Source organism: Artemia franciscana, chromosome 15 (genome assembly GCF_032884065.1).
Source record: "Artemia franciscana chromosome 15, ASM3288406v1, whole genome shotgun sequence".
Classification (NCBI taxonomy): Eukaryota; Metazoa; Arthropoda; class Branchiopoda; order Anostraca; family Artemiidae; genus Artemia; species Artemia franciscana.
Window position 1 is genome coordinate 34,657,457 of NC_088877.1, and position 14,585 is coordinate 34,672,041.

At 33.1% G+C, this 14,585-nt stretch overlaps 1 protein-coding gene across 3 annotated transcripts in view; it reads left to right on the top strand.

Annotated features, from left to right (window-relative positions):
- The first annotated feature begins 9,739 nt into the window (after window positions 1-9,739).
- LOC136036398 (transcription initiation factor TFIID subunit 1-like) overlaps window positions 9,740-14,585 on the top strand; it is a 129,984-nt gene continuing 125,138 nt past the window's right edge. The window contains exon 1 of one of the 3 annotated variants that reach the window (XM_065718593.1): window positions 9,740-9,829. In XM_065718593.1, the coding sequence (XP_065574665.1) occupies window positions 9,751-9,829 (79 nt within the window). In that variant the 5' untranslated portion in view covers window positions 9,740-9,750. Of the gene's footprint in view, window positions 9,868-14,585 lie in introns of all 3 variants that reach the window. The other 2 variants (XM_065718594.1, XM_065718595.1) reach the window with 2 other exon arrangements.

Here is a 14,585-nt window from a genome sequence, read left to right on the forward strand (position 1 = left end):
CTAACATTTTCCTTTTTTTGTTTCAAAATTGTGAATTTTGTGGGCAGTGACAAAGAGTTTTGGTGACTTATAAGAGTAAAACTGGTGCTAGCGTAAATATTGAAAACAAATTAAAATATTGAATTAAATTTTTTATTAAAAGTTGAATTCACTATTTCCCTCAATATTTTTTAAGATATATAGTTGTTTAAGTTTCTGCTTGAGCATTTCTGACAATTATTTATTATTTCTATTCTCATTGGTATATATATATATATATATATATATATATATATATATATATATATATATATATATACATATATATATATATATATATATATATAAATAAGTTGTCTGTGTGTTATATCTGTCTGTCTGTCTGTCCACATTTGACGTCTGAATTATTTCATCATATACCAATTCAAAAACGAATGTATTCAAGCCAAAAAAACTAAAACAAAACTTAAAAAAGTTAAAAACTAAAAAAAAACTAAAAAAACTAAAAACTAATAAAAAATCTAAAAAAGCTAAAAAACTATAAAAAATAAAAAATAAAAAAAAAAATAAAAAAGGAAAAAACTGAAAAATAAAGGAGAAAAACAAAACTAAAAAAAATTAAAACAAAAATAAAAAAATAAAAAGGTAAAAACTACAAAAAAAAACTAAAAAGAAAAAGAAAAAAACTAAAAAAAAAACTAAAAAAAAGGTACAAACCAAAAAAAAACTAAAAAGAAAAAAAGGGGGAAAACACAAAAATTTATTTCATCATATACCAATTCAAAAACGAATGTATATACAGACCGGGACACCGGGACACAAATGACGACCAGGACACAGGGAATATAAATGACGACCGGGACACAGGGACAAAACTACAACGGGGACGCCGGGGGGCACAGAGGGATATGTAAATGACAATGGGGACACATGGAATGTTCGATTAGCAATCACCACCAACAAAGCTCAAGGGCAATCATTAGAATCATGAGGTATAACTAAAAAAAACTAAACAAAAGGTAAAAAACTAAAAACTAAAAAAAGACCGATTCAAAAACGAATGTATATACAGACCGGGACACAAATGACGACCGGGACACAGGGAATATAAATGACGACCGGGACATTCAAAGAGAAATTATAGACCGGGACACAAATGACGACCAGGACACAGGGAACATAAATAACAACCGGGACACAGGGACACAACTACAACGGGGACGCTGGGGGGCACCAGGGGATATATAAATGACGACGGCGACACAGGGAATGTTCGATTACCAATCACCATCAACAAAGCTCAAGGGCAATCATTAGAATCATGAGGTATAGATCTGAATACGGATTGTTTTTCCCATGGACAATTATAAGTTGCATGTTCAAGAGTCGGTAAACCTGAAAATCTATTTATATGCACAGACAATGGGACATCGAAGATTGTTGTATATTCACAAGTTTTACGTAGTTAAAACATATATATATATATATATATATATATATATATATATATATATATATATATATATATATATATATATATATATATATATATATATATATATATATATATATATATATATACATATATATATATATATATATATATATATATATATATATATATATATATATATATATATATATATATACATATATATATATATATATATATATATATATATAATATATATATATATATATATATATATATTTATATATATATATATATATATATATATATATATATATATATATATATATATATATATATATATATATATATATATATATATATATATATATATATTCACAGGTGGGACACAGGGAAACATTTACAATGGCGCGTAACTAGTATGGCACGTAACGACTTACGCGCGCGGGGGGGCTTGGGGGGCAAAGTGCCCCCGCCCACTTGGTGGTGGGATGGCGCGAAGCGCCACCCCAACAGCTATTTTTAAGATATAAAATATATTATTAGAATCCGCGACCTGAAAGGAAAAATTGTCCAAAATTGTTTCAGAAAAAAAAACAAGTTTGAATGTTCTTTTTCAGATGCTCCACAGTCTAGTTAATATAGTTGTATCAGATTATTTTTTTTTTCCTCCTTTGATAATAGTGAAAACAAATAAGCAGGTTATGACAATCATATTCGCTAGATAATTCTGCTCCTACGAAAAGTACTGATATGTCTTATTAGAATAAAACTGAAATTTTAGTTGCTAAGCAACAAAGGGGTCACACAGATTCCCCGCATCAAGCCTTCGAACGAGCCAAAAAATTCTTCTCGTGGACAGAAGATCTCAAAAATTCGGTTTCCAGTAAATTTGCATGAATGAAAGTTCTTTAGAAATTTTATTATAATTAATCACAAATTTTTGCATATATGTTTTTTTATGTACTTCAGCAGAAAATACTATTCCGCCTGAACAAAGAATGATACCAAACTTGATTATAAGAACAAAATCTTAATATTTTTCAGTTTTGCATCCAAATTAACACTAAGTCTTTAAAAAAAAATTCAACCAAAAACAGACTCTAGATAACAATTATGAAAGTCAAAATTGGGACTGATAAAAAAACGAGATATTTCCTTGAAGTAAACGTAAAAATGTATTTTTAAAAGCTCAATTTGCTTTCCAGGCCAATTTGCGCTCTCTGGATTTATCAAATATTACAATCTTTGACATAATAATGACTACTGATATGATTGACCGTGATAATCATCATTGTTTATTTCTAGAATAATTTTAGTGATCTGCTTGGCATATATATATATATATTTATATATATATATATATATGTGTATATAAATATATATATATATATATATATATCTATATATATAAAAATAAGTTGTCTGTCTGTGGATGTGTGGATGGATGTGTGGATGGATGTGTCAGGTGACGTCACCTGAAAAAACTGGATTAGGTGACGTCAAAACTGAAAAAACTAAAAAAAGGCAAAAACTACAAAAAAAAACTAAAAACTAATAAAAAAAATAAAAAAGCTAAAAAACTAAAAAAACTATAAAGGTAAAAACCAATAAAAAACTAAAAAAAAAACTGAAAAAACTAAAAAAAGGCAAAAACTACAAAAAAAAACTAAAAACTAATAAAAAAAGTAAAAAAGCTAAAAAACTAAAAAAACTAAAAAAACTAAAAAAAGGTAAAAAACTAAAAAAAATAAAAAATAAAAAAAAACTAAAAAAAAGGAAAAAACTGAAAAATAAGCTAAAATAAAGGTAAAAACCAATAAAAAACTAAAAAAAAAAGGAAAAAACTAATAAATGACGACACTCAAAGAGAAAGCGACCAGGACAAAAAACTAAAAAAAAAGGCAAAAACTACAAAAAAACTAAAAACTAATAAAAAAAATAAAAAAGCTAAAAAACTAAAAAAACTAAAAAAAGGTAAAAAACTAAAAAAACTAAAAACTAAAAAAAAACTAAAAAAGGTAAAAACTAAAAGAACTAAAAAAGAAAAAAATAAATGACGACACTCAAAGAGAAAGCGACCAGGACAAAAGGAATGTTCGATTAGCAATCAACAAAGCACCGGGACACAGGGAGTATAAATGACGACCAGGACACAAGTAAAAAAAAAATTAACAAAACTAAAAAGAAGGTAAAAACTACAAAAAAACTAAAAAGAAAAAAAAACTAAAAACTAATAAAAAAACTAAAAAATCTAAAAATCTAAATAAACTAAAAAAGAAAAAAAAAGGAAAAAAATAAAGGAGAAAAACAAAACTAAAAAACGAATGTATATACAGACCGGTACACCGGGATACAAATGACGACCGGGACACAGGGAATATAAATAACGACCGGGACACAGGGACACAACTACAACGGGGACACCGGGGGAAACAGGGGGATATAAATGACGACCGGGACAAAAAAACTAAAAAGAAATAAAAACTAAAAACTAATAAAAAAAACTAAAAAATCTAAAAATCTAAATAAGCTAAAAAAGAAAAAAAAAGGAAAAAAATAAAGGAGAAAAACAAAACTAAAAAACGAATGTATATACAGACCGGGACACCGGGATACAAATGATGACCGGGACCCGGGACACAGGGAATATAAATGACGACCGGGACACAGGGACACAACTACAACGGGGACACCGGGGGAAACAGGGGGATAACCTGACAATCTATTTATATGCAAAGACAATGGGACAGCAAAGAATGTTGTATATTCGCAAGTTTTACGTAGTTAAAACCATATATATATATATATATATCTATATTCACAGGTGGGACATAGGGACACAACTACAATGGCGCGTAACTATTATGGCGCGTAACGACTTACGCGCGCGGGGGGGCTTGGGGGGGGCGCGAAGCGCCCCCACCAACTAGGTGTTGGGGTGGCGCGAAGCGCCACCCCAACAGCTAGTATATATATATATATATATATATATATATATAAAACACACTTATAGGCTATTATATTTTTTTTCTAAGATCAGCGTGGTGTAGAATGTACTATCTTGGATATATCAGAAAAATTATCTGTTTGAGAATTTAGTGCCCCTGTGTTATTTTTAGCTGACTAGATCGATCAGAAGGCACTCAGTTACACCAAGCACTTGTACAACCCCAGTTTGCAACAATGATATCCGCAATAGTTTGTGTTAAAGGGTTTCTCAGCTTGTTTAGTGGAGTTTTAACGTTAAACCATGAAAATCTAAAATCAAAAGGTGGATATTACATATTCGGTACAGGTTATTTAATTTCCCCCGAAGTTGATACTCGATGATCTTTGAAATCACTAGTTGCAAATTTGAATACTGAACTGCTAAGTTTGAGACCATAGGATTCCACATTCTGCCAAATTGTACATGCAAAGGTTTTTTTGCTCTCTTATTGCAAATCTGAGACTAATATTTGACTATAATCACCTGAAAGCAAAACTTAGTGAATAGCTAAAAAGGTGATACTAAAAAGCTAAATTTTTTATTTCAGTTATATTATCAGAAATAAAAAAGCAAGGAATAATTCCCTCTGATTGAAATCCTGTCTACTTTCTATTCCCTTCATATCTGTCTTCTATCTAATCTGTCTTCTATTTTGATAGCCTGGATGCACATAGAATCTTTGATTAGTTTAACATACCTAACATGCCCTGAAACTTTCCTCTAGCCTGAAAAATACCTCTGGCCGTTCTTGATATAGTACAAGTATACTTTTTTGACAACCTCCATCCACATTTTGTGTTTTGACTTAATTCAACATTCTCCTCAAAATTCTCTGAAGTTTTCCCCGTAATACCCTTGGCCTTTTCGCAAACCCAGGACTAAAAATTTTCCAATAAAAAAATCTATTAGTTTACAAAAGGCAACTTGTGTTATTTACTGACGTTCACCAGGAGCCATGGGTGGAAATGTCATCCCTGGCGGGTGGGGACAAAGCTAATAGAGATTTTCACAATTTTTAATAAAATTCAGATAGGATGTCTTTGGAGGTGATTGGGAGGAGTATGCGCAGAAATCAGGCTTGGGAGGGGGTTTGTTGCTCTCCAATTTCATTTGACTCTTAAATAGGGCACTAGAACTTTCAATTTTCAATCGAATAAGCCCTCTCCAAAGAATCTACGCCAATTATCTTACGAAACAGCATTGTCAAAAAGTGATACATTTAAGGCTTATCATTCCTTAGGTGAGTTGCGCTTTTGTGCTCCCTGTAATAGAAAACCTTTTGACTTACCCTTTGAACCGGGTAAACTTTTACCCTAGTAGCTACTACCCTAGTAGTACTATTTACCCTAGCTGAAAGCTTCAAATAAGACTTTTTATCTCAGTCAAAGAATCCACGTAGAAACTTGTAAATTAAGTTAAGTTTCCCAGCTCATAGAGTCTTTACTTGATGTGGAGGTTTTAGCTTCATCTAAATGAACTATTTAATCATCGTCATATTTGTTTTAATTGTCTTTAAATATTCTTATTTCGTAAAGAAACAAGACCTGTTTTCGTATAACAGTAAGATTATTTAACTTTGGCTTTACATTAAAGTGCAAGTTTTAACGCTAGAAATTACGTTTTCTTCAAACCATTGATATGTGACATTAATGCATAATGACTGAAAATATTTACTTAGGGAACAAACCATGGACACGAAGTCTGAATTCTCTTTTTGAGAAAAGGGGTGGTGGGGCTGGATACATCACTTTTCCTTTTAGTAGTATATGTTCAAAATAAGTAGTTATAGATTTCATGGAGCCGCGTTTTAAACTTTTATACGGGAGCTTACCCTCTGGGTATGCTTTAGGAGCGGCTTCGTTACGGTTTTGCTTTCTTTTTAACGTCAAACAACATTTTTTTTTTAAGCCAGATGTGTGTTAGTCCGTCCGAACAATGCATTTTTTGCACATGAACGTCATTTGATAAAATTAGATACAGCAAAATCCTTAGTTCACACCAACAAATTCATGTTTGCACCTTTCAATAATATGTTAAGGTGTGGAATTGCTACCTTTGTAAGTTCCTTTTTGAATCACTAAAGGGCTCCAAACTATGTTATCACACATTAAACTTATGCAGTAGTATTAAAAAAGGCATACTGCTCAATTTAAAATCAATATTCTGCTGTGATTTAAGTCTTCTTACCCTAATGAATAGCTTTTCTTAAAATTAGCTGCGATTTAACGAAAAAATTAGTAATTCTAGTTTTTCTTCTTGCTCACAAAAAATTGCACAAAAGCTTTTTGCTTTAAAAAATTGAGAATTTTATGAGGGATTGCAGCAATGGGGGTTCCAGTGCTAGGGAGAAGGTAGTCCCCACCAAGATTTTTTCTGGCGCCCCATTCCTCGTTTTTTTTCCGTTTTTCACTTTTTTTCAGAATCAATTTGGTCAATTTGACTCTCTTGTCACATTACCCCCCCCCCCGGATTTTACTTATTGGTGACCTTATCAAGTAACGTATGTTATTATTAAGCCCAAGTGTAAAGCTTTAAATCCAGTTCATGTCATTTTCACTAAGTTCATAGAACAGACGCCGGAAGAGCATTAATAGCGTAGACGATATTTTGAGCTTCCTGACTATGCATGAGTCCTCTTTTCTAAGCTTTTTACATATTCCAAATAAGTGGTTCAAATTTCCCTTCCTATGGATTATTATTTGCATTCATTTTACATGCTTTTGACAGTAGCGAAAAAATATTCAACTCCAAAATTCTCTGATTTTGTGTTTGAAACTTTTTTTATATGCTGCTTTTTTCGTTACTGTCCTGACTCTGTTTGCTAACACTATTAATTTATGCTGCAGAAATCGTTTTGTGAAAGCTTGCAGGAAAGCTTAACAAACACTTAATGCGCCTAACTGCACATTTAAATCACCTTGTGAGTAAATTATAAAGTATTTACTTCTTATGCAAGAAGGCATTTGGGTTATGATCAAATACTAGACTCAACCTTTGAGTAAAATTTTAAATTAAGTGCCCCGTTAACTCAGATTTATCGTAGACAAATTATCCAGCTCCGTCTTATTAAATGTTGAGCTTCAATTCGAACCCAAATTTCTGTTCTCAAATGTCAGATGTAAGGCTTATTCTATCTGAAAAGAAGAGATACATGGAGTTTTATCGATATATTTCTGTTCGTGTTTTCAAATAGTTCGTCGAAACTAACAATAAGTAAGGAGCGAAATGGCTCAATAGTAACTAAAACTTTAGAAAACAGAATTTTAATATCAATAGATACATTAAAAACATCAGCTTATTATGCTGATTCCAAATATATAAAATTCATCAAGTTTAGTCGTACCTATAGAAGTTACGAGCCTGAGGAAATTCGCCTGATTTTTGAAATAGGGAAGAAACACATCTTAAAATTAAGGAATCTTAATGAAAATCAAACCATCAGATTCAGCATACCAGGGGTGATTGTATTTAAATAATTGCCCTAGAAGATCAGGAAAGGGTTCACTCCATGGTAGCTAAAGGTTCTAGCACCCTTTTTAAGTGACCAAAAAGATTAGAGGGCAACTGGGTCTCTCCCACACCCCATTTTCTCCAAAATTATCTGATCAGAATTTTGAGGTAGTCATTTTGTTCAGTATAGTTAAAAGATCCAATAACTGTGTATTTAAGGGTAAAATAAGCCCCACAGCCCGTGGAGCATGGTCTGTAAGTCTTGAATTTTGCCCATTGTTTACGCATAGTATTTGTTATTGGGAAGTATAAAAAAAAATTTGGGGGGGGGTCTTCCTGGAGTGAGTTTTCATTGGGGAAATTTTCCTTTGGGAGGGATATCTTCTGAGGATGAATTTGCCAAGGGGAAATCTTATATGGGAGATTTAACAGAATTCTTATACGAAATCATTTTCAATTGCCTAACATTATTCTTTGCCAACTCAATTTCACCTTTGAAGATGTTCGTGGGAAATTATCCTTGCGCCATTTGATTTGCGAAGTTCGGATTCCCAGGAAAATATTCTATGGAAAGGGGCATTTCCAAAGGGATCAAAAAACCGATTTGAAATTAAAGTCTTTTTCAAATGGTAGTATGCTAAAGAGAATTTTTCAGACTGAATTGTCCGCAAGAAATTTTACTGAGGGTAGACTTTCAGTAAGGATGGAGCGGTCTGGAGGAATATTGTGCTCTGCATGGGATATAATTTCCACGGAGAAGTTTCCAGTGAGGGGGAGGGATATTTCACAAAGGGTGATAGTATTTCACAAAATACCAGTTTACAGGGATTGGAATCAGCCGAGTCGGACAAATAGTCAAACTTTTAATTAAAGAGCAAGGTATTAAGGAGCAGGTGACCCCGTATATACTAATACGATTATATACTTATATACTTATACACTTATATACTTATACTTATATACTATTTATTTCCTTTTGAGTTTTAATGCTGCACCTTACAATCTGTTAAAAAATTGTTTTTTAATTTCTGATTGTTTTTCAAATAATGCAATCAAATCTGGCCCACACAAAGGATGAGCCAGATTTGCTTGCATTATTTGAAAAACAATCAGAAATTAAAAAACAATTTTTTAACTGATTGTAAGGTGCAGCATTAAAACTCAAAAGGAAATAAATAGTATATAAGTATAAGTATAAGTATATAAGTGTATAAGTATATAAGTATATAATCGTATTAGTATATACGGGGTCACCTGCTCCTTAATACCTTGCTCTTTAATTAAAAGTTTGACTATTTGTCCGACTCGGCTGATTCCAATCCCTGTAAACTGGTATTTTTACGGTGAGCCAAAGTCGAACCTTAAAAGGAGCTTTAATCATTCTGTATATGAAAGGTACTGTACCCTCCACAGCGCCTTACCTTTTACGCAACGTTTGATTCTTTGTCACAACTATATTTTTTAAAGTAATAAAAACTCTTTGTCACAACTCTACTTTTTAAAGCAGTTAAAGTTTAGCGTATTAAAGAGCGGGGGGTTGAGCTGGGGACAGCCCCTTTCATAGACGGAATAATTTTTATTCGTTTTAAATTTTGACGTCAATTCTTATTTTCAGTTTCAAAGACTTGTTTTTTATTTCTTCTTCTTGTCATACTTTGATCGAAGGACTTCACTTGTCCGTTACGACCTCTTCTTCCTGTTGGAGAACAGGCCTCCAAAAATGCTTTCGTCACGAGGTTCCGTTATTTCTTTGACGAGTTATCGTCACGAGATTTAGTTATATTCCACTATCATTCGAACCTAGAAAAGCCTTCTGAATATCTTTTTTGTTGTTTTTAACGCTACCTATATTGACAGAAGAAGAAACGCTAGCTCAACGGAAAATAAATTGTTGCTTATGGACATAGAGGAAGAAACAGAGGAAAAAGTGTTACACTGCTTGTTTGTTCCCTCTCATAAGCACACGAATTTCCGCTGCAAGTACTGGGAAGTTTTTAACTACGTTTTTGCTGATGTAAAATATCTTTTAAAGAAGCCTCTTTGGCTGGACAGACCTAGCCTAAATCTCCTAGCTGGTCTTGGCTATAAATAGCCTAGAATTATTTGTTGAATAACCTATAGGTTACCACAGATAGTAGACTACTAGGATACAATGGTAAAATTCTAGTTAATTGACTTCTTGCTATCTTGGAAAGGGTTTAGGCTAGGAAAATGAAACTTTCAGGGATGTGTCTATAGGCTAAAGTATGTCCTGGGAAGGTATTTTAAAGTACCAACCTCTACTCCTTCTTCCTCTAGAGGGCCCTGAAATTCGCCTATATGACAGGTCTTAGACCTATTGAGATTTTGACAAAACAGCATTTTGCATGCATTTTCAGTTACTAGTTGCTTTTTCTCTGCCTTTAGTTCTGAAAATATAATTCCTGTTATTTGAGTAGAATTTTGAGCCAAATCAACGTTTTTTTTTTCAAAATTTAGGAAATATATTTGCATATCTTTAAAACCTTGTCAAATGAAATTGAGCAAAGTTATGAACCTGAAAACAATTCTGTTATACTTCAATTAAGCAGAAGATCTACTTTCAAGGTTTCACTTTTGTAACACACATAGGGTAAGACGACCGGTACTCAGTCACTTTGTTCACTCTTCACACTATTTGACATTCAATCTACTATAACTACTTTATTATACCATCTAGAAATTTGATTTTTTCACAGTTAAAATTGTCTCTGTTTTCTGAACAAGTAGGTCATTAATTTGAATAGTTTTACTTATACAGTGCTACCTGTTTTCAAATTTAGCAAAAGCTATCAGTTCAGCTAATACCTGGTCATATGTTTCTTCAATTGATAAAGATATTACACAATAATACACAATCACAGTCAGAGCCTTGCTTTTTCACAGTCAATTCCAAAAAACCTGTTTAGACATGCTTTGCTGAGATCTATGACTCAGACTCTTCGTCTCATTATTAGACATTTTAATGTTTTGAAATTTGTTATTTTAAATTAGATTTTCAGAGAGAAAATAGTGGATCCAGGATTTTCTTTGGGGGGATGGGGCACATAATAGGTGCTTTGATAAACTTGCGAACAAAGAAATACCCACAATTCAAAGGGAACCTTGACAATTATGCGTCATAGGTAGGTAGTAGAAATGGTATATAGTGCTAACAAGTTTGACCTTTATTTTAATATAACCGGTTATAATATAAACTGGTCAAACTGCTCAATGCATCAGCTGTTTGTCTTAATACATATTAATTTTTAAAAGGTTAAATATTTTTGGATAAATTTAAGAAATAGCCCATGTTATTTTAAATTTGATTTTCAGAGAGAAAATAGTGAATTCAGAATTATTTTTTTTTGGGTGGGGGGGGGGGGCGTATAATAGGTCACTTGGATAAACTTGCGATTGGATAAACAAAGAAAGGTACTATGCAAAGAAATACCCTCAATTTAAAGGGAGCCTCAACAATTATGCGTCTTGGTAGGAAGTGGAAATGGTTGTAAATTTAATCTAAAATCCAAAAACTAGTGACAAAGTTATTCCGCAATAATACATATTCTCGTCCTGTCAGTCCCTGCTGTTATCTTGGCTATGACTCAGACTCTTTGTCTCGTTATTAGACATTTTAATGTCTTGAAATTTGCTATTTTAAATTGGATTTCAGAGAGGAAATAGTGGATCCAGGATTTTCTTTGGAGGGGGGGGGGGGTTGCGCATAATAGGCTGCTTGGATAAACTTGCAAACAAAGAGATAGGCTACCTGCTAATTTAAAGGGAACCTCGACAATTATGCGTTGTAGGTAGGAAGTGGAAATGGTCTAAAGTGCTAAAGAGTTTGGCCTTTATTTTAATGTTTAAGGATGAACAGAGGAGGTGATATGACATATAATGCAGAGAATTAATTGGATGAAAATAGGCAGTTAAGTGGCCACCATTTCCTCACAATAATCCAAACTTAAATTAATAATTTTTGTACTTCTCATACATTTACTTTCTATTATATAAATCAACAGACTGATTTAAAAGAAAATCAGAGGCTTAATGCTGGTCAGGATTTAAAATAAGAGCTCTGAGTCACGGTGTCCTTCTAAATATCAAAATTCTCTAAGATCCAATCACCAACTCATAAATTATAAATACCTAATTTTTCTAACTTTTCCTCTCCCTTTAGCCCCCCAGATGGTCAAATCTGGGAAAACGACTATATCAAGTCAATTTGTGCAGCTCCCTGACACGCCTACCAATTTTCATCGTCCTAGCTTGTCCAGAAGCACCAAATCACTGAACCCCTCCCCCAACTCCCCCAAGGAGAGCAAATCCGGTACGGTTACGTCCAAATGCCCACACTTCCTTGTTTTTTCTCACTTAAGAAAAACAGAAAAACTTTTGTGCTGAAAGAAGTAGACCTAGTACTTTTTTTATAAGTAAAAAGTGATTGGAGATCAATCAACCATGGAAGCAATCAAGTAAGCAATCAACCAGGGAAGTATACATACATTTTTTGAATGCGGGAGTATTTTCTGCAAGTGAAATTTTTTACAAGGAGAATTTCCCATGGCAGGTAAGTTACTAGGGGGTAAATTTCTCATGACAAATTTTACACCAGGGGAATTTGCTAGAATTCTTACACGAAGTTTTGCCGTAACACCACAATCCTCCTGGGAATATGTCTAAGTCATACATTTTGTCTGTTGCTTACGTAGTCTTTTATAGGGAAGTATACATACATTTTATGAGTGGGGGAGATTTTCTGCTAGTAAAATTCTTCACGGGGAGAATTTCCAATGAGAGGGAAGTTTCTAGGGGGTGAAATTTTCAGGAGAAATTTAACACCAAGGGAATTTGCTAGAATTCTTATACAAAGTTTTATCGTAAAAAGCAGGGCGATGAGGGAGGGACAATCCCTTTCATATACAGAATATTTTCTGTTCTTTTTAAGTTGGAAGATATACTATCAACCATAAGTTGTCGAGCCAGCTCTTACTAGGTTTTATTTCTCGTTTAAATCTCTTTAATTGCATCTTCAAGATAGATCATTGGCAGGTGGTGAGAACTCCTTGATGTGGCTGAATTAGCGCATTGGATGTTTCCTAAATTTGTGAAGATACATTTGTTATATGGTTTTAAGATATATTAAATAAAAAAACATTTTTTTTTACTGAAAGTAAGGAGCGACATTAAAACTTAAAACGAACAGAAATTACTCCATATATGAAAGGGGCTGTTCTCTCTTCAATATCCCGCTCTTTACGCTAAAGTTTGACGCTTTCTCTCCACTCCATTTTTTAAAACATTAAAAAACTTTAGCGTAAAGAGCGGGGTGTTGAAGAGAGAACAGCCCCTTTCATATACGGAGTAATTTCTGTCCGTTTTAAGTTTTAATGTCGCTCCTTACTTTTAGTTAAAAAAACTTGTTTTTTATTTATTTAATTTCTGAACGTTTTTGAATTAAAGCATGTTTTGATTTTGGCTCTCCACACTGGAATAATTAAAACGAAATTTGCCTATATTTTTTTTTTTGGCTAAATGTTTTTCTCATAGTTTTGATCGGATAATTTTAGAGAAAAAGGAGCAGAGGAGGCCTAGTTACCCTCCAATTTGCGGCTACTTAAAAAGGCAGCTAGGACTTTTAATTATTTACGAACGTTTTTGTAACTTACGAATTAACTTACGTAACGAACTTCTATATTCGTATGTTTTTACTACTTATATGAGGGGGTTCGCCCCCTCGTGAATACCTCGCTCTTCGTACTAAAGCTTATATTGTGTCCCAATTCCTTAAGAATGGCCCCTGAATCACAAAGACCGTAGAATAAATAGTTGAAAATACTAAAAATACTTTAGCGTAAAGAGCGAGGTATTAGAAGGAAGTGAACCCCTCATATGCGTAATAATTTCTGTTCGTTTTAAGTTTTAATGCTCCTCATTACTTTCAGTTGAAAAGTTTTTCATATTTTTTAAATGCTGGAAAATTCTGCGCCCCCTTCATGGAAATTCTCTTCCCCCGTGGAAACTTTTCCCCACAATCGCTCAACCTCCCCCAACCAAAAAATTCACCTGAAAGCGTCAATACACTTCCCAAAAACCATTACTACATGTAAACACTGGTCAAAGTTTGTAACTTACAGTCCCTCCCACAGGGACTATGGGGGAGTAAGTCGTCCTCAAAGACATAGTTATTAGGTTTTTCGACTAAGTTGGATAAAATGGCTATCTCAGAATTTTGATGCGGTGAATTTAGGAAAAAAATGAGCGTGGGAGGAGGCCTAGGTGCCCTCCATTTTTTTGGTCACTTAAAAAAGCCCCTAGAACTTTTAATTTCCGTCAGAATGAGTCCTCTGGCGACATTCTCGGACCACTGGGTCGATACGATCACCCCTGGAAAAAATACGGCAAACAAAAAACGAAATTCAACATTTTTGTAGATAGTAGCTTGAAACTTCTACTATAGGGTTCTCTGATACGTTGAATCTGATGGTGTGATTTTCGTTAAGATTCTATCACTCTTAAAGGGTGTTTTCCCCTATTTTCTAAAATAAGGCAAATTTTCTCAGTCTCGTAACTTTTGATGGGTATAACTAAATTTGATGAAACTTATATATTTAAAATCAGCATTAAAATTTGATTATTTCGTTGTAACTACTGGTATATAAAATTCCGTTTTTAAGAGTTTCGGTTATTATTGAGCCGGGTCGCTCCTTACTACAATTTGTTACCATAAAC